The following is a 27,831-nucleotide window of genomic DNA, read 5'->3' as shown; positions in this document are numbered from 1 at the left end:
ACCATTTAAATGATTTAGTGCCGGCGCTGTGCTGCAGCGGCTACTGAGATGGTGGTAAACCGGACCTACGACACTAGTTACCGTGCTCTGTGTGTGTGCGCCCAGTGCCCGTGCTGAAGTGTGCTTCTTTAACTGCATCTCTGCACTGCAGGTGTATGAGCACCAGGATGGCAGTAAATCTCTGAAGCTGGGCGATTTCGGTCTGGCTACGGTGGTGGATGGCCCCTTGTACACCGTGTGTGGCACCCCAACTTATGTGGCCCCAGAGATCATAGCTGAGACTGGGTAAGAGATAGCCGCTTCTTATCCCGGTTTCCCGGGATGGGGGTTCCCTAAATAAAACAGTCTGGGGTCACTGCCAAAACTTTTGGACCACTCTTGCCTTGACATATCCTTCTTCTTTGCAGGTATGGTCTCAAGGTTGACATCTGGGCAGCTGGAGTTATCACCTACATTCTACTTTGTGGCTTCCCCCCTTTCCGTGGGTACGCAGCGCACGTGGCACTTCTCTGCGTTCGTGCCCTGTAAAAACAAAATTATGCTGTTATGTCAGAGGCAAAAAAAAAAATCAGGACTGCCACAAGTGCAGTATATAATACAATTCTGTTTACGTTCGTTGTATTTAAAGTGGTAGGAAGTGAAAAAGCTAATGCATTGAAACCTTTGCATTCCGTTTACCGTGCCGTTTGTAAGGCGCTCCCTCTAGTGTCTGTATGAAATAACATATATTTTTTTAAACCATCCGCGATGATGCTGCTGCTGGGGGAATTACTGTGTGTCTGTTTTTTTTGTGCAGGACCAGTGATGATCAAGAAGCTCTCTTTGACCAGATCTTAATGGGACAGCTAGATTTTCCATCCCCATACTGGGACAGCGTTTCAGATTCTGCAAAGGTTAGCATGTGTCTGTGTGAGCGTGTGTATAAACCTCTCTGTATATGTCGGTGTATAATTACAGGAAACGCACATCTTGATGATGCCTGCCTTTATTTCCCTGTAGGAGCTCATCACCTGTATGCTACAGGTGGAGGTGGACCAACGGTATACAGCCCCGCAGGTGCTAGATCATCCCTGGGTCAATGTGAGTGCTGTGCTGGACATGGACCTCCAGGGGCTCGAGAACAGAACTTGCCCTTCCACAAAGAGAAAAGGCAGCCACGGTGTCAGTCGATCAAGCAAAGAAATTAAAATGCACTGGATCCTTGCGTTACGAATGCTCGAACGTTTTTCTGTTGATATTATTTTAAACAATTTTCTTTACTTGTTTAATTTAAAAAAAAAAAAATAAATAAATTCTTGTGGAGCAAACAGCACCTGCATTTCTGCAAATAGATGTCAGCTCACATAATATGGACCCACACAGGAGTGTGGAAGTGGATTGATTGAGCTCACTTCCACAATAGATGTCTGGTGTGAGTGATCAACAGTAGGATGAGAAACATCTGTATTGTTAAGCTGTCCTTGACTAGATTTGTGGTTGAATTTACATTTTTTCTTTTAGCTGACTCTTTTCTCCAAAGCAGTTTATAATGTTAAGGTTACAATTATTTACCCATTTATACAGCTGTGTAATTTTACAGGAGCAGTTTAGGGTAAGTACCTTGCTCAAGGCTACTATAGCTGGAGGCAAGGCTCAAACCTGTGACCTGGGGGTCCAAAGGCAGTCGCTCTAACCACTACGCTACCAGCCATCCCTTAATTTATGAACAAATTGAGTTACCAACAGACTTCCAGTCTCAATTGTTTGTTAGTTGAGGGCTAGTGTACATGATAACTGGACGCTATAGCAGTTCCCATCCAAGGACACTGTTGTCTGAATGCATCTGCACGTCTTCCCTCCCGAAAACTTGCACTCCACATATTGTATATACTTTGTATAGAGTATTTAACACCGAACGCTTGCTCAGTTGTCCTTTTTTGGTTTGTAAGAATTTTTTTTTTCATTCGTGTCTTGTGGGTATTACTGCTGGAACTTTTCTAAGCGGGTTAATCCAATTTTAACATTGCAGAGGCCTTGCTGGGTTTCGTATTCCGTTTAATGAAAGATCATGGTCAAACCACTCTTTCTTTCTGTATTAACAAATGCAGTTGATCAGTTATGGGAACAACAGGGGTGCGAGCTGTTTTTGCCTCCTCCGTGTTAACGGTACACGGACGATCTGAACCGCGGTAGCTGTTTTTTTTTTTTTTTTTTTTTTTTTTTTTTTCCCAGGATGATGGCATGTCAGAGAATGAGCATCAGCTCTCTGTAGCTGGAAAGATCAAGAAGCACTTCAACACGGGACCGAAGCCCCACAGCACAGCGGCCGGAGTGTCCGTCATAACAGTGAGTGTCTGAAAAACACACGCAGGCCTCAGGTAACCCTCAGCTCACACCTTTGCGGGACGTTCTTCACATTGAAACTCGCTTAAGCTTAAAAAAGAAAAAGGTGCGCAGTCCACGTGAAAATCCATTGCGTTGTTTGCAGAGGTTGCGGTTAGTAGCCTTAATGCTTCTTTAATCAGGAACTGGGAACAGTTTTAAATAAGGAGCATTCTGTAGCATCGTGTGCTTTGGCTCTCTGTCCGTCAGCGGGTGTGTTCTGTCCAGGCTGAGGCCGGTAGAAAGCGCTTAGCGGCCAGTGCAGGCTGGCACCCGCAGCAGACCTTCGTAAAGTGGCCGTCGCACCTTCACTTAACAGGCAAACATCTGTCTCTGTCCCCCTGGGTCCTTCCGGTTTTGACTGGCCCCACTGTGAGCTCATCCCGCAGCTGAGACGGGCCGCTCTTGTCTCCCGCCCCCATGCCAGCCCTTCCACCTCTCACAGGCTTCATTGTCAGCACTGCCATCCTCTTCCTCTCCACAGGGACCACTTCCCGTAGCTCCTCATTTGCTCGTTTTTTTTAAATGGACTGTCAGCACTGTTGTCAGGAAACATTTCATGTTGATTTTTTTTTTTTTTTTTTTTTTTGTCTTTTATTAAAAGGCACACAGTGGTAAGCACTGCACAGCAAGATATTTACGAGTGAGGCACTTGTAACAAAACGACTTTGTTATCCGTCAGAACACTAATCCCGTGATTTAACCGTCTCTTTATACTTATAATGCCATTATGCTGGGTCCTCAACTTACAAACACAATTGGGACTGGAAATCCATTCATAACTGGAATTGTTTGTAAATCTAAGCGCTGCGTCAGTCAAAGTTTCGTAATACTGACATCTTTTGATTCTTTCATGGGCTACGTTCTGTAAGAACCTAGGATAAAGCTGTAGCGAATAAAAAAAAAAAAATAAAAGACGATGTATTTATTAAATTTTTTTATTAATTTTAGTCCTTTCCAGGGTATCTGGGCTTCAGAGCCTATCCCGGAAGCACAGGGTGTGAGGCAGGGAATACCATGGACAGGATACCAGTCCATCACAAGACTTTAATGTCATTACCTTTTGTGAAACAGAAATACTGGTCAACATCTGGCCACTTTCACCTTGCTTTATTATTCTTATAACTGATAAATGCATAATAGAGATATACCTCAGTTTATTCAGTTGAGTGTTATAGAAAAGTCTTGGTTGCTGGAAGACTTATTTTAACGTTTCATATTAGCTTTGAACAATATTATGATTAAAACTAATTTAAAATGACTGAAAATAAAAATACGCTTTCTCCAAAAACTCCTCTACTGCCCATTTTTGCCCATAACCAAATGCAAAGTTGGACATATTACAGTTATGTTTACGTTTATTAATTTAGCTTTTGACCACCAGCAGTCACAACACCAGACTTGAGCTGTTGCACAGTGGAAGTCAGCCTTTTCCCACGTTCCTATACTATTTGGTTCCTTAAACATCTGCTTGCAGAAAATAGACAACTTAAGAAAATACAATTAAACATAAATAAACTGAAAAACATTTGTATCTTCAAAAATTTGTCCCCGAAATGTGCGTAACACGAGGACCCAGCGCATTCTGGAATCAGAGTCATGGAAACATGGAAGCCAGTAGCAGTAAGTCCCTTTTCTCCTCTTTTGGTTTTGTCACAAACCAAAGCGCTTCACTGGTGCCTTGTGGGAAAAAGGCAAGCAAAGCAAAGTGCTGGCTGATATCTGAGGTTGCTTTCAGCTGGCTGCAGCATCTTCTTTCAGCATGGAACGTTTTCAGGAAACCGGTATCTTCGCTCAACCGACGGTGCTATTGTTCAGAGACCTGCAAGTTCTCACGAATTTAGTGGGATATTTGGCAAGCACAAAGGGGCGATGCTTGAAAGTCTAGATCGTGTTTTTGAGATTATATTTGGCGTTTTTGCTTTGAGACCGCGTGCAGCAGGAAAAAGCCTTCTTTGCTTTTAACGTAGTGCCCCTAGTACAAATATTTCCCGTAGGCTGTTTGTACTTCTCTGATAAGGTCAGAGTCGTGAACCTGTCTCCTCCTGGGCCTTGGCATTCCAAATCTGAGACACACGCAGCCCTGACTGGTGTCACACAGACGTCAGAAGTCATCCCTTGTTGTGTTCATAGCAGAATGTATGCTTTGCATATTGTTCTGTTTCTTTTGACTCAGTTACTTGGTGTCTTTTCTCTACTTAGCTGTGGCCCCAGTCTAGAGCACAGCTCACCGACCACCTTGTAACTGTGTCCAGGTGGCGCACAATGCAGCTAGTTTCCCTTGACTTTACAAAAGAAAAGCATTTGAAGAGGCGATCCACTGAGTTGCCCTCATTTCTCTCTGCTCAGCTGGACCACGGCTTTACCATCCAGAGATCAGGGTCTTTGGACTTCTACCAGCATCCAGAGATGTATTGGATAAGGTACGCCACGCTGCAGCACCAACCCGCAGCGTTTCCATGGCAACGTGCTGGCAGTCTTCATCGCCTCCCTCCCACTTTCCCCTTCCTCTACCCGACCTGGTCGGGTTCCCTCTCCCAGTGGGCCAAAACATCGCTCCGATTGGCTTCTCCTCCAGCTCCCTCATGCGCTTCCTCCTCCCGCCACATCTCCGGGGGGTCTGGGGACAACTCACCGTCGCCTACCTGTGGTCATTGCCAGCTTCCTCCATCTCACGTGCTCTCTGTGGTCGTCTCTCTGTGGGGCGAACTGTGGCAGGCTCTCTCTCCTTTTCTTTGCCAAAAGGATGGTGCTTGTGATTAGTGCCATGTGGCATGCTTTGCCAAACTTGTGTGTGTGTGTGTGTGTGTGTGTCTTGTGGGTGAGCTGTGGGCCTAGATGTTTTTGCTGTTCCTTTGAACCCTGAGGTGGAGACTCTGGGTGTCCTCAGTGGTGCATTTACACTCACCTGTACTGTAAGACTGCGTGGCACTGTTGTCATGGACATGTGGAGTTGACATTTGTCTTGCTGTCCTTGTTTGGAAAGGTTTGCTTTCCCACGACTCCGGGTGAGGGGTTGGGATCCTATGTGCCGCCACCTCCGCAGGCATCCTGCTCAAACCCGGTGCTGGTGCTGGGTGGCCCACACACCCACGCGTTCGCCTGCCTTCACGCAACCCTGACCTACCACTCCTGATCTGCGCCTCTGTCTCAGCCTTTTCTCATGCTGCTCTCCCCTTGTGATGCTCGTGGGCGTCGGAAAAAGAAAAACCTGAACGTTTGGTTTCGTGACGTGAACATGAGAATGAACTCCACAAAATCGAATTAAAAAATGCTTCCGCTATTTGCTAAATTTTTCTCGGTCTACAATATTGCTGTGGAGCAAACAAGCAATACGTTTCCTACATCTTTTAAGTATGGTTTTGAAAAAAATCTTCCAGCTCTATCCCGGAACTGATGAGCGCTCCCGTTTTGTCCTCTCTCTCCCACCAGACCACCGCTCTTGATAAGGAGAGGCAGGTTTTCAGACGAAGACGCCACCAGGATGTGAGGCCAATGCCACATGCACCACAAAGCAGCCTCCATGTTGCCTCCCCCTGCCCTGCCCCCGCTGACTTTACCTCCGAGTCTGAGGACTACTCCCCCAGCTCCGCAGAGACGGTCCGCTCACCCAATTCACCTTTCTAGCCGCCCTTCTCCGCAACGAGGGGGTGGGGCCGGGCCGGGCCGGGCCGGGCCGGGCCAGGACAAGACAGGAGGCAAGGAGCAAAGGGATTTCGGGAAGTACACCAAGAACCAACACTGTATTTCAAGCACAGGGGAACACGTGATCCGGTCTGTGTGACAAATGCTTCCCAGTTACGGTGGAATTTTGTCAAATGCCAGTTATTTGGTTATGTATTTATTTGTGTATTCATACATTTTTACACTGGTGCAAATGAGGAGATGAACGTTTACCTTTGGTCTTGACAGTTCTGAAATTAATGGATGCTCAAGGCAACATGTTGCTGGCAGCACAGGTACTCTCTTGTTTCCACACGTAGTCAGTTTTTCATGTGCCATGCTGCAGCCGCAAAGCTTGTATGTCCTGGAACTGACATTGTACGGACAGGCAGTAGGGCTCTCCTCTGCTTTCCTCTGCCTGTCTGCTGGGAAAGAGGGCATGGAACTGAGCCCAGACGAAGAGTTTGTACGAGCTGCGCCCCGACTCGTAAGTTTTCTGGACCTGCAGACGAAAGCAGAATGGCATTTCGATGCTGAAGTGCAGCCGTGAACATACACGTCAGCATTTCCCTATAGTTATTGCAGTGTCAATTTACGTAAAGCAATGTGGAGAATGTTAATGGTGAGTAGCAATAGCTATATTCCTGTCACAGTATTATATGAATTCTCTACATGGGGCAGCAGGTTATGCGTGAACACGTTAACTTGTAACATGAACATGGCTGTTTCAAAAGTTTCTACCCCGCTACTGTTGCAGTACCTTTGAGCGCAGTACGTACCCTGAATTTTTTCTGCAGTAAAAATAATTCACATACTGTAAATCACTTTTGATGCTGTTATTATTATTGTTATAATTATTCTTACAATTACAACTTCAGTGTTTCCCTCAAAATTTTTGCTTTACTTCATTTATCAGCTTTCAGTATATTTTCCGGTTCGGCTCCCGACAACACTGTTTCCCAGTATGTGGTTAACTTGTCACCCCCTTCAGTCCTTAATAAAAGTATATAAAAATGCTTATTGAACTGTCAAGCAGCACATACTTTTGAATTTTCATTTTTCTTGTCTGTAGGTGAATTCCTTGAGCTGACCAATCCTAGCCACTTGTTTTCATTTTTGTGGCACAGTTAGAAACAGATTTTGCTCAAAACACTATAATATAAGCACACTATGCATAGTCAGAGCAAATGCTAGAATGCTTCCCCACCAAGTTGAAAAACTACAAATGAATAAAGATCAACTGACCTGATTAGCAGGAGAGTTGCAAAAAGGCTGTAAGACAACTGCCAAGTGTGTGTGTGTCCCCCAAATAATCTGTTAATTTCTTTTCATTCCTCATCGGTACTTACCAAATCATGTGCAGATGTTCTCGTAAAGTCAGTCTGCCTTGCAGCTCATCTTGTAGCGCGAGTCTGACTGGGATGGAATCTGAAAACGTTACTTAACATGAATGAGCTTTATGTTACAGTAAATGGAGGCTGGAGATAGAGGCACCTGTATTCTGGGTCTTCACAGTGACAAGGACCAATTTGTCTGGGGATACACCACAGAGATTAATTTTATGCAAAGTATGGTGCACATGTAGCATTTTTAACTATTGTAACATTTTCTTCTCGTCTCTCGGACTCGTTGGAATGCTGTCGTGTAATTTAGGCTACTTGGTGCAAAATGTCAAAGTGGACATAAGGGTTAAAGCTCAACAATTGTGTTTGAAGGTGAATGTCTGTGTGTATATAAATATGAGCAGGAGAATGTACTGTAATTTAACATGAGTCGTGTATTGTTTTGGCCAAAATTGTAGTTTCTGCCTCAAGAAATGCTCTGGCTTTTTCTCTAGGAAAGTAAGACGCATCTTGGAAATGTAAATTATTACCGATGAGACATCCCAGTGATTTTAATGTGCTTTTTTTCCCTGGAAGAAAATTCTCCTGTCTGCAATATTTTATGCATTCTGGAGGTGCTGCTCTGTTTGTTGCCGTCAGCCCGAGACCTCACTTTAGAGGATTATTGGGCTTCATGAGTATGAAGTCATGATGTAATGTTGAGCTTCATTTGTGCACATCACCTTACTTTATTGGAAACTACCTCTTTGAGTTTGTCATTTGTTCCTTATGTGACAAGCAGTATAGTGGCTTTTCAGAAGCTAAACTTGAGAATTTTGATTTAGGGCTGGTTGTAAACTGAACCTCATGTTTACACCGAGTTTCAGAATGTTCGACATGGCAACTTTGTCTGTATTGTTCCTACTGTATCTGTTAAAACCATTTCGCTGTCTCGACTTGTTGAGAACAATACAGCGATATACATCTGGTGAAATGAGTAAACTTCTCACACGACTGCCCTGTTTGTGCCCTATTGAGATTTTAGGCACACTTCCCAAATGGCAACGGAACGTGCTTAGAATGTAGTTTTTACAATTTATTGATGCTGCATAGGCGACACTGCGTTGAGTCAGAGGATCCACAAATCTGTGCAGTGTTCCATATGAACATGTGTGAAAGGTTTCACACCCTTACTGCAGTGGTGTGGTTTCTTAATGTTTATATCAGCCTTACATGAATGCGTGCAGTGTGGACCCACTGTTCACTTTCTTCTTTGGAGTCGAACGGTGAAACCTGCCATTTATTAGCATGATTTTCCAGGGCTGCTTTGTGGATGATGAAGAGGCATTAGTGCGGTGTCCAGATTTTGGCTTGATTTATGGCAGCAGACAGAGATGTCTCTGTTCTGGTACTGCTGTCTCCCGACTTTGCCTCTGTTGTTCCTTTTGTCGGACACTCCCACGCCGTTTCTATGCCGTGCGCATATTCTGTTATGCGGAAGCCTCTGTGGACATTGTGCTTCCTGGCGAACAAAGTTATGGGACTCCTAACTCTTTTCTGCATGTGAATGCTGTGTTAGAACAGTATTGTCTTGTTTTTACTTGATGTATTTCTTATACTTTTTTAACTCCTCTTTTTCCATTTTGCTTACTTTGCAATGTTCTTAATTGCACTGCAACCAAAAAAATACAAGTACCTGTAAAATGTGTGTTGTAAAGGGTTGGTTGGAATTTTGAATCTCGAATGTTTCAATTTGCCTTCTCTGAGTCCTTCATGAACATCATAAACGGTACAGTGACTAAGGTCCCGTAGGGTATTTGACCCCATACTTTGGAATCTTATAAAACAAACCTGAAACCAGTACCATGGTGAACATCGTGGGGTCACGGGATTGACCCGGAAGCACAAACAGCATGTAGCTGCTCTGGCTTTGCTATATCATCTCCTCTCTCCTTGAAGCAACAGCTTATTTTGATGTACCTTTCAGAAGGCAAATAATACATAAATGTGGCTATCCACAGTAATTCTTTCATCCAAGGCTGTTTAAGTTGATAAGGGATATTTTATCTTCTACTAAAAGACATTTTTCCAAAAGTAAATAGACCTACCAAAATTTGTGTTTGTGATAAGGGTGAGGTGGACTAGACTGGGTGGGATGGGAATGGATCAGAGCACAGTATTGAGTGAAAAGCACAACTAAGGTAAAACAGGTTGATGTGTTGCATTTTTCAGGAATGGGATTTTCATGTCAATAAACCCATTGCAAGCTTGTTGTACAGACATACAGTATACATTACTCCCTCTGTTTCTGCCAACCTGAAAAATGTTTAATTCAGGTGAAATGTTGTTTGACTGTGGTGCATCCAGCAGCAATTCAAACCTCTAAATAAAGGGTTTCCTGAAATGAAGAGAATTGTGATTCCTCAATTACATAATGTGTATGTCTTTGTCAATTAAAAAATAAACTTGAGAAAATTCTAATTCAAGATGTTATGGTTACTGTTGTGTAAATATATTTACAGAATATGCAGGATACAATTTCCATTTGCTGAAAACAGTAAAAGGAAAGGAAGACTTTTCACTGTAATTAAAACATTAAAATTGAATTCTCTGGACAAACAACACAAATTTTAGTGCCATTCTGAGCATTTGAGGGGACAACAATACATCACTTAAAATTAGTAAGGGGTAATGAAGGTTACAAAAACGAACGATTCACAATACAATTTTCCTCTGAATAACAAACTCATTAGAAGAACTCTGATTTGAAAGCACATGTAACTTGTAGCCAAAAATTTACATGTTAACTCATACAAAACTTACCTTACAAGAACCAACATTTGAATTAAAGCTCATAACCCAGCCCCCCAAGCATGGTCTAGTTCCTTGTCCTCATCGTCGACATATGTCTCATAGCCATATTCCTGCTTGCAAGTATCTCCAAAATCTGTTGACTTTTTAAATAACAGTGTCAAATCATCATCTAACATAACACTGAGCCACAAGATGCTGTTCAAGAAAGCGGTTAACAAGATGAGGACCATTGACATAGTTATGAGATGATTTGGTCATCAAATGGTATTCAGTAGGAGTTTGCTGAATGTACGTTTTATTTTCAGTCATTTTAAATTATTTTAAAAGTAGGTGGGTTTCATAGCAAGTTTTAGTTATTGTAAAAATTGTACTCTACCAATTCTATATGCAGATATTTGTGAAATCTATGGTGGGTAAAAGGGGGTATTAGACAAAATGACTCTCCTTAGAAATATGTCTGCCTTTACATCTCTCTGTTGGTGAAATGCATTTTTGTTTTCTCTCAGTTGTACATTGCTTTAAGAAAGGTCTAGGTCTGCTAAATGAATAAATGTAAATATGCTGCAGCTCCATCCAGGATAAATGAACTGCACTAATGTAACCAAGGCCATAAATCAAATGAGACATCTGTTTTGTTAAGCTTTTATTGTGTAGATATTAAAGACAGCAAAAAGTGAGCCAAAGCTGACGATCACCGAACACATAATTCCCACCGATGAATCTGACAGTGACACAGAATGCGACATTGTAGAGATAATGTATTGCAGTGCTCTGGGTTCAGATGGGAGAAAGAAGGACAAACGGAAAATGTTCTATGTCACTGTGTGAGAAGAGCACTCTATAAAAAATAAATTGAATTGTTCATCATGAACATTTACTGGAACATCAGAATACAGCGAGAGGTTCCCGCTCGCACCAGTGGACTTCCCAGCCTACCTCTCTCAAGCATTCCTAAAGTTTCTTACGCTTCCCAATAGACACTCACCCCCTTTACAATCCCTGTCAGCCCCCACAGCGGTTGGACACCTATTTTACAATTTTCCCACAATTCCCAAGTATTTATAATAAAATTCTTTTCCTGCTCAGATGTGACACTTAATGCAGGTTGTTACAGTATTTTTATTTTCAGTAATTTTGAAAGAGTTTTAATTGTAATATAGTCCAAATGTAAAAATTGGGTGGCACTGTGGTATAGCGAGTAGCATTGTTGTCTCACAGCGTCTGGGTGGTGCGAAAGGACGTGGGTTCGATCCCCCCTCAGTCTGTGTGGAGTTTGCATGTTCTCCCTGTATCTGTGTGGGTTTCCTCTAGGTGCTCTGGTTTCCTCCCACAGTCCAAAGACATGCTGTTTAAATTCACCCACAGTGTGAGTGATAGTGTGTGTTCCACTGATGTACGGATGAGTGATCCAGGGTAAGTAGTGTATCTAGCAGTGTAAGTCACCTTGGTGAATGAGGTGTGTGGGCTGATAACACTACATAAAGTTCATTGGAAGTTGCTTTGGAAAAAAGCATCTGATAAACAAATGTTAAAAAAAAAAAAAAAAAAAGTTGCACAGTGAAATGTAGTGGTTTCATGGCCGAGGTGTATCTTGCCTTGCATATGATATGGTTTTGGAGACAGTCTCAAGACCAGCACACCCTATGCGGTTTTACAGAACCTGTGGTACTGTGTTAATTTTAAGTTTTCGTACATTAGGCTACGAGAGGTACACCAGTCCTGCTGGGTAGCCGCTCATCGTCTCTCTCATTTAGTCATTGAACTAGAGTCCGACTCTGCTGGCTTCGAACCAACGTTCGAACTTCCCAGCACTGCGAACATGAGTTGCAGTCTTATTTTATTTAGAAGGTCTCATTTCAATTTATTATCAACAGTCTTCCAGAATGCTGCTCTAATTCGGGGCTGTGATCGAAGATGGCACTACTTCTACATTTTTGTGAACATTAACTAACACGACCTGTGCGTTGTCAAGCTAATCTAAGAAAGGAATGAGGGAAAAATCCAAGCGACGGGTAACAGTTCGTCACAGCGCAGCGCGCGCAGCAAACGACCAGCCGCGCAATCGCGACATTCGCCTGAAGACGGAGAAACAGCGCATGCGTACAAGACACGGGGAGGCTGAAGTATCACCTGTACAGAGGTAGGGGACCGGCGAGACTGGCTTCTCAAAAAGCAGCGTAATGAAAATGGAATTAACAGCTTTTAAGAGTAATGATATTTTTTGTAGTTAAGAAAACCAAGGAAGACAGAAAGCAACCTTACATACACCATCCCTGTTTAAAAAAAAAAAAAAAAAAAAAAAAAAATTTGACGCCAGAGCTCCTGCTGCTGTGCTGCTCTTAAATTCACCTCAGCGTACCGGAAGTCTTAGTTTGACAAAACAGGTGTGTTTGTGAAGTTTTTTAAAACTGCTTTTTTTTATATTATTTATTCTTAAATTAGTGCAGTTAATTTATCCGTGTTAAGCGTGATTCACTCGCTGCCGGTTTGTTTGCTAATCTTTTCAAAACTTTCACGTGGCAGACACCGGTCTTGTCTGTCTGTGTTGTCTACAGAGACTGGTTGTGGTTACGGTGGGTGGGTGACTGAGTTACTCTCTTTAATTTACTTTTGGTTATCGAAAAGTAAATTTCAATAGTTTTCGCCTTCCCTCCAGTACGTGTTTCCACTCGTCGCGTGCAGGGAAATTAACCCGCTCACGAGACGAGTCGTTAGCGGAAGTTAACCAAGCGTTTTGTCTCCTCAATATTGTTTTTCTGGTTTTAACGAATCACGTCATTAAAGTGTGACGTATACAACACTAAAATCTGCAGGGATTAGATGGCCTTGATACAGTGTTTTTACCTCATCACAAAATCTGGACACATCAGGGGAAACGTCTTATAACTATATTTACATTTATTTTTACATTTATTAATTTGTGCTGATGCTTTTCTCCAAAGCAATTTAGAATGTTAAGGTTACAAATATTACAATATGTTATAAATTCCTAATCTGCCTCACTCCACTACAGGTGTGTGTTTGTTGCACGGTGATCATAACTGTGCTTTTATGCTGTGTTCTAGAAAGGTCCCTCTCCCAGGGCCGGTCCGCAGTTCTGCCGGACGAACGCCTCCTTGGCTGGTTACTCTGTCAGTGTCAGCTCAGGACACCCAAGACCCGTCTCCTTGCAGCACATGTAAGTGTAACAGCATACATTTGTTTGACACAATCTGTCAGGATCATCTTTGCATCTCCTACTGGCCTTTCAGTTTTGTAGGCAGCTACTTGGGTAATGTGTTCCAGTGAAAATGGTGGTATCAGAAAAAAACAAATTTGGATAGTCCTGTGCATCTAACAACTCTTCCTGATTGCACTGATTTCTGTGTAGCTTCAGAGAACTGTCTGCTAAACAAATCAATGTAAAAAAGACAATTGGCAACTGCTGACCTTTTAACTGCCTTTGATTCCATTATAATATATCCTGCTGACTAAAGCCACTTTTGGGTAGTTACCTATTCTTGTGTACACAGATATTTTAAAGCATTATATTAGACTGTGTGTTCATAGCACATCTGTGTTCAGCATGTTCACTTGTGTGAGATGCAGACATGAGCACAGTTGAGTCCAGCTGCTGACCACATGGCTGCATTGGTAGAAACATTGTGTACGTCTGTGTGAGTTGTGTAATTCTAGCCACTTTGATTCCTTTTACTGGACATCTAGGGTGTAGTTTGCTCTTTTTTTTTACTGAATTGTGTGGTGTCATCATGCCTCGATCAAAGGAGCTCTCTAAGGCCTTCAGAAAGAAGATTGTGGATTCCCATGAGTCTGAAAATGGATTTAAAAGATCTCTAAATTATTTGAAATCAATCATTCTACCGTACCTAAAATCATCTACAAGTGGAAAAGATTTGAAACAACTGCCAATTTCTCTAGGATGGGCTGGCCCAGGAAATTCAGCCTAAGAACGGATCGTAAAATGCTTAAAGAAGTCTCCAGGAACCCTTGAGTTTCGTCCCAGGATCTGCAGGTAACTCTTGCAACTGTTGGTGTCAATGTGCATGCATCTACCATCAGAAAAAGATTGCACAACTTTGATTTGCATAGGAGGTGTGTCAGGAGGAAGCCTTTACTGTCCGCAAACAATATCAAGGCAAAACTAAAGTTTGCCAATGAACACCTAGGCAAAGACCAGGACTTCTGGAACACTGTGCTCTGGACAGATGAAAATACAATCAAAATACAGCATTTTGAGGAGAAGAACCTCATACCAGCTGCAAAGCACGGGGGTGGAAATGTTAAGGCTTGGGGTTGTTTTGCTGCCTCAGGGCCTGGTCGACTTGCAATCATAGATTCAACTGTGACTTCTGCATCATATCAGAAAGTGCTTGAAGAAACTGTGAAGCCATCTGTCCAAAACTTGAAGCTGAACCAGAAGTGGACCCTTCACTAGAATAATGATTCTAAGCGTACCAATAAATCTACCTAGGAATACCTCAAAAAGAAGAAATGGAAGGTTATGGAATGGCCTACTCAAAGTGCAGATTTGAATACCATTGAAATGTTGTGGGGGGGATTTGAAACAGGCTGTACATGCAAGAAAACCCTCAGAAATCTCACAATTAAAGGAATTCTGCATGGAGGAGTGGTCAAAAAATTTCATCAAGTTGACATCGAAGACTGGTAGATTAATATACAAAATGACTACAAGAGCAATACCAGCTTCTTAGGCCTGGGGTGTATTTACTTTTTATACATAGGAATATTACATCAGTTGAATTTTTTTTTTGTTGAATAAATGATTGAAAAATCTCATTTTCATTGTTTTTGTTCAAGTAGCACTTATCTACAGAAACTGTTTACGTGAAGATCAAATGTCTACATGCACCCAATTTTTTGAAAAAGGCAATTTTCCATAGGGTATACTTTTCACATGACTACTGTATATGCAGTTACTTCTGGTAGTGTACATACTGTTGTCATCATCATCATCTTCAGAACCGCTGTTGTCTTTGTGGTAATTCCACTCCCAGTATTAATGATGTACTGTTACCAGCATGAATTTCCTGGTAACCAGCAGATGGTGCTTTATGCCTTTTTATCGTTACCAAATATTATTTGTAAAAAATAATGCAAGCCCAGAGTTTATCAATAAGTGATCTTTATTGTTTGAATATTTTGAGTAATTTTTGCTATTGATTAAATTTTCTCTAATGCTCAGCAAAATTATTTTAAGATATCAAAACTAAAAGCAGTACGACTACTGCTGCAGTAGGACAGTAGGTGTGTAGCAGACGTTTAGTTCTTGTTGGAGTAGTACAGCATATTAACTAATATATGAGTGGATGAAGGAGAATCAGTGGAATGGACAGGGGAAAAAGCTTTATAGTTAGTCATGTACTTACAAACTTACTTAATTTGGGCTTAGAGTTGGCTTCTTACCCGAAGTTCATAAATTGAATGTAACCCAGCCGATGAGAAGGTCATCTTCAGTTCTATATGTGGGTGTTCCTCTAATGTGTGCCAGCAAAATGATGGCATTGGACAAACTGACCCTGCTCCTTGAATTCCATGTCAGGATGTGTATCTCTTTATTGGTGAACTGCACTTTTGTTTACGCAGAGTTGTAAGTAAGTCATTTTGGAGAGAAGTTTCTGCTAAATGAATAAACATAATGTACTGTACATGTCAGTAACCCGGACAGCTTTTAGTTCTGAGAGGCAACAGCAGGGATTTTTCAGATGGGAACAAAGCAGCGCAGCCTCTCCCTCTGGTGAGCTGGGAAGGCTTGTGCGTGAGCCTGGGTGTTTGTAGTCCCCAGGCAGAGATATTTATGATCCATTGTAGTTTTAAAAAAAATAAATAAAAAGGCACAAGGAACTGGCCAGAGCTAAACCAGGGTGTTTGTGCTCATCTGCTGATCCTTTTTTTATGATACACGTTACACAAAATTCACTAATATCCAGTAGAGTATACTAGAGTACTGCTACTTGTAATGTTTGATACTCCCAGTGTGAACCGTGACTTTTGAGCAGTTAGTTAGTAAATGTGCTTATGGTGTTTTTGCAATATCATCACTGCTTTCAGTTTAATGGTAGCATAGTTACAAGAGCCATAATTTTGTAATTTGAAGAACGCTGTTCAAATCTCTCTTCCAGTTGTAGTACCCTTGAGCTAGGTGTTTACCCTGAATTCCCCCAGCAATAAGTAACCTGCTGTATAAATGAGTGAAACCCTATATGCCGCTACTTGTGCAATGTATGGGTTTCTATGGTGGTGTGTGACAAGTTCAGTATATTCAAAACTCACATGTCTGCATCTAAAGCTTCCTTTCCATTGGTGTAATACACATTGCTTTGGAGAAGCATCTGCTAAATGAATAAATGTAAATCATTTTAAGCAGCTTAGTATAAAACCTTAACTTTGTAGGAAAATTTAAACACTTTAAAGAACGGTGTCAGATAAATGAATAAATGGTAATAATGGTCAGTGAAAATACGACTTAAACACTTGGGGATAAGTTTCTAGTAAATGAACTCGTAACCTTGTATCAGATGAAGGAAAAGTCCTGACTGCAACAGGGGCCAGGCAGTTAGTATAAACCGCATTTTACTCTCACCAGTAATTGTGAGAGTAAAATTCTAACCTGTGGAGCATTTGAGGTTAATGTCCAACTTAGAAACTATTTCCACAAGACATCAAAATACAAACGTCTATATTTTTTGTCAATTTTAATTAAATTTAGCAAAACAGCAAATAAATGTTTAAATATTGAAACTTGCTAAATGGAGCTCCATTGCAAAGCATTAATGTAAACTGTAACTATGAGCACAAATTTTAGACAACTTTTTTACTGCTATGGTTTACACTGTAAACTATGCAATGTTTGACTAAGAAGATACTCAAACTACACACACACACACTGTCTGAAGCTGCCTGATAAAATTACTCTTCATTGATGTACTGGAATATGTTAAATAGGTTATGTTTAAAACCATATATCAATCAAGGCAAAGTGACCCAAACATGTTTGCACAGTATATGATACCTAATTCCCAAATGTAAACTGTGTGGAATAAACATGTCATAACAATGCAATGATGTGTTTTTTTTATTATTATAAATACGCAAAAATTAAATCAGTTTATTTTACATTTTTATATAGTGGAATAAGTTAAATGGATTTGAACAGAAATTCTGCTTTATTCAATTTGCAACAGAGACAAACAGTTGGAATTGACATTTAAATCTGGGGTCAAACAGTTCTCTAGCAAAGTATAAATAAAACTTAAAAAGTTTGGCAAATATCTAAAATTTAACAGAACTGAAGCACTTTAACTTAACTTTACCTAATTGCAAATTACAAAGGCAGAAAACAGCATTGGAAAAAAAAAAAAGCACATACACAGCACCAACCCAGTGTTCTCATGGTTTCCAGCATGCAAAGCAGCTTGTCCATTTGGGATGGTTTTATACATAAATGGCAAAAAAATTAAAAATCAAATTATTTGCATATTTTATTTTTCACACAGTTGTGGCATGTTTTAAATGTCTGCAATAAAACATTGACCATTTTAAGATTTTCTATATCGAAAAATATTTCAGCATTTTTAAATGGCATTGACCCTTTTTTGTATATATATATACATATTGTATTTATGTGCAGGCATTTCCTCAATTCACAGGACTACATAGACCACCCCATTGAGTTCCATTCAAAATGATCTCTGCTCAGATTGTAAAGTCATGATATTGCTTACATTCTAGTTACACAGCTCACATTGACTGCCCTATGCTTTTGAATCCTTAAAATACAAATCACAACGAGTAAAGGATCCAGTGCTGCAACATACTAGTACAGTGGAGATGTAAGTTAACCACAGTAGTTAATTGTGTCTGGTGCAATTGCTTCCCTATAATGAAAGTACCGTCAGTAAATTGCTGGGAGTTTTTTCTTTTACATTATGGGAAAACAATCCCATCACATGCCTTTTGTTCCTTTCATCACAGTATGTACATAACTGTACACTAATTGAACTGTCAATTTTTTGCAGAAATGAACATACTAGTTAATAACATGCGTAATGGCTTGGTTTTGGATATAGAAAAAGTTAAAGAATAAAACCATGATGTAATGAAGCAAAAAAGGGACATTTGACACAGTGGTTATTTCGGCCTGAATAATACACTGTATTCAGAAGAAATAAAATTCTCACTGTTGCTGCTGCTACACTGAATATTAAACAATATTGAACAGACTTTGCTTGTACTGTATACTGACAGACAAGTGACTCCAAGACTTGACAAAAATGGGTGCCCTCTGAGTAAGTCCGACAGACAGCTAACTACATATGGTGTAAAGTACATTCTTGCATTAAAAAGTTGTGGAAAAAGCATGAATGTGCAGCTTTACTACTAAATGACAGATGTTCAATGGCCCTACTTTTTGAGTACAGCAATACATATTTTCATTTTGGGGGAAATAAATTTTTCTAGTTCTCAGTTTGAAAGAGATAGTGAAAAGTTTGACTAAAAACCTTACCAGACATTCCTGAATTTGCATTCTAGTAACTTTAGGCTGAACAAAGTGTAATTTTAAATTGGCATTAAACTGACATTTGGCTGCTGCCCAGACCGTACCCTCAGAAGTTCCATGTCTTCATGATGAAGATATCTGTGGGAATTTCTAGGAAACCATGCTGATGGCCCCTGCCATCTAATCATGTGATGTGGGGGTGGGGGCAAAGTCTTGTTGCAGAGCTCAAAATGACAGACAACAAAATGGACTCTTGTGAATAGCATGACCGGCTGTTGCTGGGTGATGCAGAACAGTAGCAGAGGCAGTGTGCCGGAGTCTAGTTCTTCCTTGTTTTTAACGTTCTTTCTTGTTCGAATACTTGTTTTACTTTGTCGCCCCTCCACAGCTAGCCTGTGTTCTGCCAACGGAGTCGACCAACGCACATCCCGTTGTTCATTCAGTACCTGTTCTGGTGCTCATAGTGCCACCGGTTGAAGTCAATGTTAAAAGCAACGATACTCCCAGATGCCATGCCTGTTATCAGGGTCCTGCATCCAGAATGAAGCATTTGGAAAAGAAAAAGTCAACCATATAGTCACTACATTCTTGTAGGCATAAATACCCCACAAAGAAAACAGTTAGAGCATCAGAAAATTTAACAAAAAGTTACATTTGTCCCCCTTTATAATCTTGTTAAAGCACAGCCAGAGTTCTGTTTTGATGAAGTTATGAAAAACAGGTTGATTACTCTTACACATCTGGCAAGGAGATGTATTTTCCTATGATTGACACCAGATGCTCTGTCCACAAATATGTGGCCGACCCTGACATCCTCGAGGAAGGAAAGTTTAAACATTTGAACCGCATACTAATTACAATGAATTTTAGAATATTTGGTCACCTTTTTGAAACTTTTTTTTAAAATGCTGCATGACCACCCCTACTAACAGCTGTAAACTCCTGCCCTTGTATTATGTATCCATGGATTTGCAGTTTTTGTGTCTCTGTCTCTGTCTATGCTTTGGTCAAGATCTACAGTATTTGCTGCAAATCATTTTTTTTTTTTTTTAAAAAAAAAAAAAGGTTCAATATAGTTTACATTATTTAGCTGATGCTTTTCTCCAAAGAAACTTACAATGTTAGGCTACTTACTATTTTTACAATTAACTTATTTGTACAGTATGATCATTTAGGGTACTATAGGAGGAGGTGGGATTCAAACTTTGGACCTCTGAGTGCAAGGTGGAAAATCTAACTGCTATGCCACCTGTTGGTGTTTTATTAGTCTGACACGGCAGGAGTGCTAAACTCCTCCACCTTTGACTGTGATTTCTTCACAAGGGATCAAAAATCCATATATTTTTGATTTTGGCTCCAGTCTGGTGGAATGAGCTCTGCCTGTTCCTTAGAACTGCTGAAACTCTCCCAGCATGCAAGTAGGGTCTGAAAAACTTGTATAAGAAATCTTTTTTAGACTCATGTCTGTCCTGATCTCCTGTCAGCTCTTTGAATTTGTATCCAAAGTATTTATTTATGTAGGCAGCTACTTGTGTAATATGTGCCAGCAAAAAATGGTAGTATAAGACAACTATTTCAACAACTACATGTCTGTATCTAAAGCTCTAGTGATCTATAGTGAAGTCCTCTCTTCATTATTCTGAGCTGTACAATTGATTGGAGAAAGACTTCTGTTAAATAAATAAAATAAGCTCTGTAATTGTGGAAATTACAAGAATGACAGAAATAGTTAACATTGTAGCATCACTAACTTACAGTGATGGCACCGCAACCACAGAAAAGGCTCCGTGTGCGTGTTTACACACTATAGAGCCTTGTTAATGGGGCCATCGGACTGTTAAAAAGGGTGGAATGTTACTGGAAGATGTGGCTGTAAATTACAGAGCCTTTCTCTGGACAGCTAAAGGCGCCCATTGAGCTGACTCGCTCATCTGCAGTACTACAGCCATGGTACGTGGGAGGGTCACTGGGGCCAAGTTCATGGGGTCCTGCAGCACTGACAGGTCCCCACAGCTCTGCACAGCCACGTGACTCAGCAAGAGCCCAGGCACAGGGCCAGGAGCACACTGAGTCAGGCTGCTGGGCTGACCTGCAGCTGTGGGTGGTGGCAGACCCCGGCAGTCAGCTGCTGTTACTGCATAAAACAGCAGGGAAGTTTCCTAGATTATGAAGAAAATGGTTAAAATTGACCTCTTGTTCTTGTTGCTCTGGGTAGGATTGTATGCCACAGAGGAAACTTTGGTGTGTCCCCAGTGAAACACAGAATCAGCATGCTGACACTTGAGATCTTTCGACATTGTCAGCACCTTGACCCGTGATCACACAGCACTGTTACACAGCTCCCCTCCTTCACTCTACACAGTATTTCGCTACTGGCTCAGGGGTATGGGCTGCTCTTGCCACAGACTCTGCATCCATGCAGAGAACAGCGTGCAGGACTGTGCTGTCTGGTGGGATTGGACCGCTGTGACTTTAAGCCCATTGCATGAGTGCCACATGGTGACCCTTACACTGCTTTGTTTCTATGGCAACTGGGTTCTATTTAAGGAAGACAAAGCAGAGAGAAGGCTCCATTTTCATAGATGTGCACTGACAACCATGAAACACACGGGCATAGCTGCTCCGCAAACTACAAATGCTGTATTGTGCACATGCTGCATTTCCCGCAGGCAGCCATTAAACTCGTGGTCTGGCAGATAACTCACTCAAGCTGGTTTTCTGGGGTTTAGTAAGAGGCGGCGTGCTCACCGTTGGTCATGAGACAGGTCCATGGCACGGATGCCGGCATCGCAACCAGGGTAGATGTATAGCTGCTTGAAGTCGCAGGCCTGCCACACTTCCACTACACCGTTATCCCCACCCGTCACCAGGTTCTGCCCGTCGCTGCTCAGGAGAATGGCCTATGAGGGGACGACAGTGTCACACTGGAATTGGAGTGTCTGGCTCTGATAGGCAGGAGACGGACTGAAAAATGTGTTTGACCTTATGCATATATCAGTTTGTAGAATGGAGCTAAAGACAGATTCAAGACTCAGTACTGTCAAAAAATAATTGAGCTTTGTTATCAAACATCAGATAAATGTGTGTAAATTTAAAATTAGCTATAAACAGAAACATTGGTCTTGTCCTTTATGGCAGAACTTTTATACTAATCCATTATAGTGTAAAATTTTTTGCTTAGTAAACATTTGGTACTAAAGCAGCTGGTTTAGTTGACACATCTGTATGTATTCAAACAGCTGGGTATTTAATGATGCCAGACCTGTAAATTACCTTAGTGAAGTGTACCAAACTACGACCTTTCCTGGGATCTGCACATAGAGGTGGGGGACTCACTCGAGTGGCATCATTGACCTCCATCTGGGCGAGCAGCTTGCCGTTGATGCTGAAGTTACAGAAGCGACCTCGCTCGTAGCAGATGATGCAGTGGCCCTCGCTGGACACAGCAATGAGACGGGGCCTCAGACATTGCTCAGGGCCTTCCAGGGCCCGCAGCAGGTCCCCTGTGATTGTGTGTACCAGACAGGGCCCCTCTGCAGATACACACAAACACACACACACACACTCTATTGTCATTTCCTTTACAAAATGTGATACAATGTATGATACATAATATGTAAATGTAGACTACAGTTGAAGTGTTGTCTCATTACTCCATGGTACTCTCAGAAGCCACTAGTGAGTATGAAGATATTTATTAATATTCCTTTTATTACATGCTGGTCTGCCACTGGTCCAAAAGTGACCAAGTAGGAGGAGGCAGTGCGTGGACTTATGGGTTGGATTGCGGCTTTTACTGTGAATAATTACCAAAAGTCAATGAAACAACGTCACAGAAGTGTATAAAAAAGGCCCAATTGCTTCAGTACTGCAAACATATAAAAGCAATGTTTTTGAGCCTAAATTTTGTTTTAAAGGAAATCTCCTGAAATAGCCACTCGAGGTGCTGCCATTAGTCCAGAAGATGGGATGTGGGCACATCTGCTGCCACCACCCCGTGGCTTACTTGATAAAAAGTACTTTTGTAAAGAAAAAAAAGGGGGAGTTCAGTGGTTTGACCTTTGGCTCCACTGATGACCAGGCCCAGCTCTGCACAGACAGATACGCAGACCACCTCATGGTCATGGCCAGTCAGGACTGCTCGGGGGGCTGGATAGTCACCTGGAAGGGCAGACAGAGCAGAGGGAATGAACAGGGCTGCAGCAATACAGTAAGGATAACAAGGACCTCAGAGGTAGAAGGAGAAGCTGCTCTATCCTTTACAAAGTGCTAAACCTTAAACGTTTTACCCCGGAGATGACAGTTACTGACAGCCATGGACCAGAGAATGTCTCCTGGCAACCAGAGCTGTACATGGAACAGCACAAGTAGCATTCTGGCGATGCTGCAAACAAAGGATTTGATTGGAACAGTTTCCATGTAATACACAAGAAGTGGATATCTTCCCCCATGCAATCAGTGCAGTTTTACTGCATTTCTGGCCCTCATGGGACAGAAGACAAACCTTTAGGTTACAGTCCCTTATTGAGTTATCTAGTGTCCTTTAGCATAAGTTGGGATGGAAAATAATGACTGAGCCCCCAGTGATTATTTGAATAACCTTAGTCCAGTGCATCACAATATTTTTTCAATATACAGTACTATGCAAAAGTTTTAGAAACTTCTAGGGAAAAAATACAGTAAAGATACTTACAAAAATAATGCCATGAATTGTTTTTTTATTAATCAATAAACAGAAAAAAACCTAAATCAGATCGATATTTGATGTGACCAGCCTTTGCCTTTAAAATGGTATCAATTTTCTTTGGTATACTTGCATGGAGTTTTTTTTAAGGTGAGCGGTTGGTAGGTTGTTCCAAGTGTCTTGCAGGACTTGCCACAGTTCTTCTGCAGACCTTAGCTGTTTCATTTGCTTCTGTCTCTGCATGTCAACCCAGATTGGCTTGAAGATATTGAGATCAGTCCTATGTGGGGTCCATACCAGCTGTCGCAGGATTCCTTGCTTTTCTTTTTGCTGAAGATAGTTTCTTATGGCTTTGTCTGTCTGGGGGTCACTGTCATGCTACAGAATGAATTTTGGAGCGATCAGATGCTTTCCTGTTGGCATTCTGTGATGGATAAGAATCTGCAAGTACGTCTCAACAGTGACCAAATCAACAACCCCATTTGCATTTAGCCCCAGGCCGACAGGGGGCCTCCACCATGCTTCACTGTTTCCTACGAACACTCATCCATGTAGCACTCTCAAGCCCCCAAACTGCCTTCTGTTAGAGGCAAAAATGTAAAATTTTTACTCATCAATCCAGAGCACCTACTGCTATTTTTTTATGCACCCTAGTCCTTGTTTTCATTCATAGCTGAACTACTTAGCTTTGTTTCCAACTTGGAGGAATGGCTTTTTGTTCACAACTCTTCCATGAGGACCACTTCTGACAAGACTTCTCTGGGCTACAGTTGGGTGTACCAGGGTCTCAGTGGTTTCTACCAGTTCTGAGTTGACAGGGGAACTGGGCATCTTTTGATTTCAAAGGGAAGTAAGTTTGATGTATCTCTCATGTGCTGCACTCAGTTTCTGGGCCGACCACTGTGTTTCTCGTCCTCAGCCTTACCCGGTTGTGCTGTTCTAGCTCCTGTACAGAAGCACATACATCTGGAAACACCTGTATGCTGCAAAATGTCTGCTTGAGAGATACCTGGCCTATGCAGGATGCACCTTGTGTCCTGTTTCTATGCTCACTCTTGATATGGTGTTAGATTTGCATTCCACCACTGCGAGTTTTTAGCGTGTATGTCCATTGCCCAGTTTTATTCCCTCTCCCCAACTGTTTGTTTCAATTAGTCCATTTGGTTCAGTCTGCTGATTAGGTCACTGATCATAGCACTGCTTTGTTATATTTGTTCAGTCATGAACTGGGCTATAGGCTATGCCTACAGAGACCTCAAGGTTTTTCTTTTTTTTTTTTTTTCCTCATCTGGAAAATGGTTATTACAATGTTTTTCTTCAACATACAAAAATCACTCCAATATCTCACTTTTTGCAAAAACAATGTTTGGAAATCCAAAACATGCTCTTTCCTATTGACACACAAATGCATAAGATGTAAAATAACCAAGACAAATATTTTCGTGAAATGTCTGAAACACCTAAGACTTTTGCACAGCACACATCTGCAGAGAGAGACACGTGTACAACCACTTGTCATGAGTGGGGTCACAGTGAGCTGGAGCCTAACCTGGCAACACAGGGTGCAGGACTGAGGGGGGAGGGGACACACCCCGGACGGGACGCCAGTCCACCACAAATCACCCCATGCAGGACTCAAACCCCAGACCCACCACAGTGCAGGCCCCAGCCAAACCTGCTGCACCACCGCACCCCCCTTTTGCAGAGTATTGTATTTGAAAAAAAGACAAAATGGAACACAAACAGCAAATTTTGTGATATGCTGTGTTAAAATACTTTTAAATATTTACATATAGGGGGTGCGGTGGCGCAGTGGGTTGGGCCATGGTCCTACTCTCCGGTGGGTCTGGGGTTCGAGTCCCCCTTGGGGTGCCTTGCGACGGACTGGCATCCCGTCCTGAGTGTGTCCCCTCCCCCTCTGGCCTTACGCCCTGTGTTTCCGGGTAGGCTCTGGTTCCCTGCGACCCCGTATGCGACGAGCGGTTCTGAAAATGTGTGTGTGTGTGTGTGTGTGTGTGTGTATTTACATATAACAAAATTGCTATCATGTGAAAATGATTTTTAAAAAAAAAAAAAATCTGATATTATACACTGGAATGTCCACATCCCTGCATTAGTCTGGTCATTAATTGCAGTATTTGTATTGATATTCATCAGTCAAAGTCCAACTTTTTGTAGGTATGACTGTTCTTCCAGTTTATTTTTACTTGTGTTTTCTTCACAGCTCTATTTCCTAAAATTTCTTTTTGTTGAAAAGTGAAATTGAGCTGCATTCTCTCTACCAGCCCGAACTGACTGGGTGTGAGAGACTGACTAATTCAACCAATTTCCACAGTGTTTACAGCTCATGTCTGCTCCTCCTGATTGTTAGTGAGGCACTTTTTCTGCACCTTTTTTTCTATGTAAAATGGGATGTATTGATCAGAAATCAACACAACTTGAGTCTGTGGAGGCTTTTTCAGTCATTTGCAAGAGGACATGGGTTCGATCCCTGCTCAGTCTGTGTGGAGTTTGCATGTTCTCCCTCTGTCTGCAGGAGTTTCCTCCCACAGTCTAAACACATGCTGTTGAGGTTCACCCATAGTGTGTGAGTGACAGAGAGAGTGTGTTCCACTGATGTATGGATGAGTGACCCATTGTAAGTAGTGTATCTAGCAGTGTAAGTCACCTTGGTGAATAAGGTGTGTGGGCTCATAACACTACATAGAGTTCATTGGAAGTGTCTGCTAAGTAAATAAAATTTAAATGTTCATGTGCTTAATAATTTTGTTCAAATGAAAAGTCTGATAAGACTTTTACAGAACCTAACCCATGAGTAAAGGAACGGACGTCTGTATTATGTGGCTGTTTGTTATTGCCTTTGACTTAGTGCTGCAAGGGGCTTTGGTGTTGTATGTTGAAGGCAGTGTATGGAAAGATTGAAGGACCAAAATCATTGGCACTGTATCAATATTATTTCTTCTAAGTAGATAATGCAAGAGAACATTTTAAGTTTGCCATCATACAGTCAATAATGGCTTTTAATTACTGTCCTTTGAAACACACATCAGTGACAGCAAAAGCGAATCTCCGCTGTCCTAGACATCCTCACCTTTCTCGGCTCAGTGGTGCCCGCTGCTATTGTGTGTGAAGCAGGCAGAACTCACCCAGGCAGAACAGAATAATTAATACACTCTTCGGTGTAATTAACTTGATCACCACAACCTGGATCAACGTCTGAGTGTTCACTGCAGCCGCGAGGGCATCAGCGTGACACAGATGGACTGATGTAGACGTTGCTCTTTCGTTCACAGCCGCAGTCCTGCTGCTACTGAGAAAGAAAGGGGCTCCAGAAATCCCCCGCAAATGTGCAGCCATGAGTTCTCGGCTTAAATCGGGTCACAAATATTCCGTGGCCGGTGCCACCTTGATGAACCCAGTCTGGAGCACATTCTGTTCCAAAGAAACTCAGTAGAAAACAGCCATGAAACTGTGTTCATTTGCTTTCAGGAAATAATACAAACAAAATGCTAAAATCATGTATCAGAATCTGAGAACAGACTTACCCTGTATATACATATCAGGAAATAGACTTCCCTCGCATACTGACTGTAATTGTTTTCCTGAAAATCTGCTGGTAAAATGAATTTTCATGAAACAAAGTCTTAACTGCCTTTTTTTAATCAAACATGAAAAAAGTCCTTCCTTTTATAAAATTGAGAAAATCTCATTTCAAACCACAGCCACAATATCAGGATGCTATTTAGTCCAGGCGACTGGGGGGTGCGGTGGCGCAGTGGGTTGGACCGCAGTCCTACTCTCCAGTGGGTCTGGGGTTCGAATCCCGCTTGGGGTGCCTTGCGGCGGACTGGCGTCCCGTCCTGGGTGTGTCCCCTCCCCCTCCGGCCTTACGCCCTGTGTTGCCGGGTAGGCTCCGGTTCCCCGTGACCCCGTAAGGGACAAGCGGTTCTGATAATGTGTGTGTGTGTGTGTGTGTATTTAGTCCAGGCTTAAAACTGACATCTTTAAAATCATTTGCTTACTGATAGACATTTTCATGCCCTCCCCTTCCTTGTCAGCATTTATTTTTTACACCCATCCCTCATATAACAGCGTTAATTTGTTTTATGAAATCAGCCATTAGTTGAGTTACCGTGGTTTTTTTATGGACAAAATTGGTTCCCAGACAGAAAATGTTGCCTAACATTAAAATGCCAAAATAAAAGGTATTCTATGCATTACAATGTTGACACCAACATATGTTTTAAAACACACACACACACACACACACATTTTCAGAACCGCTTGTCCCTTACGGGGTCACGGGGAACCGGAGCCTACCCGGCAACACAGGGCGTAAGGCCAGAGGGGGAAGGGGACACACCCACACATTAACACAATTTTTATTTCTGCTTATTCTTTCAATATTTATTTTTTTTCATTCGTTCATTATCACTGCTTGTGATGGAATGTCATTTGGTCCAACGTGC

The 27,831-nt window shown here is 41.8% G+C and overlaps 2 protein-coding genes and 1 long non-coding RNA gene across 8 annotated transcripts in view; 2 read left to right on the top strand and 1 right to left on the bottom strand.

Moving 5' to 3' along the window:
- The window catches only part of dclk1b (doublecortin-like kinase 1b), a 54,610-nt gene extending 44,860 nt beyond the window's left edge, over positions 1-9,750 (top strand). For 4 of the 6 annotated variants that reach the window (XM_018764949.2, XM_018764941.2, XM_018764978.2 and 1 more), the window contains 6 exons: positions 152-285; positions 408-485; positions 797-893; positions 1,000-1,080; positions 2,212-2,325; positions 5,794-9,750. In XM_018764949.2, coding sequence (XP_018620465.1) covers positions 152-285; positions 408-485; positions 797-893; positions 1,000-1,080; positions 2,212-2,325; positions 5,794-5,988 — 699 coding nt within the window. In that variant the 3' untranslated portion in view covers positions 5,989-9,750. Of the gene's footprint in view, positions 1-151; positions 286-407; positions 486-796; positions 894-999; positions 1,081-2,211; positions 2,326-4,710; positions 4,785-5,793 lie in introns of all 6 variants that reach the window. The other 2 variants (XM_018764968.2, XM_018764960.2) reach the window with 1 other exon arrangement.
- Positions 9,751-12,270: 2,520 nt separating this feature from the next.
- On the top strand, positions 12,271-14,166 carry LOC108941717 (uncharacterized). Its single transcript, XR_003797940.1, has 3 exons — positions 12,271-12,300; positions 13,226-13,338; positions 14,079-14,166. It is a non-coding gene; the product is annotated as an uncharacterized LOC108941717 (long non-coding RNA).
- A 3,231-nt stretch (positions 14,167-17,397) lies between these two features.
- LOC108941708 (neurobeachin-like) overlaps positions 17,398-27,831 on the bottom strand; it is a 215,912-nt gene continuing 205,478 nt past the window's right edge. Inside the window, exons 54-57 of the mRNA XM_029255524.1 lie at positions 22,738-22,839; positions 22,015-22,211; positions 21,427-21,578; positions 17,398-19,208 (exon numbers count right to left, since the gene is read on the bottom strand). Of these exons, the coding sequence (XP_029111357.1) occupies positions 19,118-19,208; positions 21,427-21,578; positions 22,015-22,211; positions 22,738-22,839 (542 nt within the window). The 3' untranslated portion in view covers positions 17,398-19,117. The remainder of the gene's footprint in view (positions 19,209-21,426; positions 21,579-22,014; positions 22,212-22,737; positions 22,840-27,831) is intronic.

Source organism: Scleropages formosus, chromosome 10 (assembly GCF_900964775.1).
Source record: "Scleropages formosus chromosome 10, fSclFor1.1, whole genome shotgun sequence".
In the NCBI taxonomy this organism is placed as follows: Eukaryota; Metazoa; Chordata; class Actinopteri; order Osteoglossiformes; family Osteoglossidae; genus Scleropages; species Scleropages formosus.
Note: the sequence above shows the minus strand (reverse complement) of the source record. Positions and strands in the feature narration are given on the sequence as shown.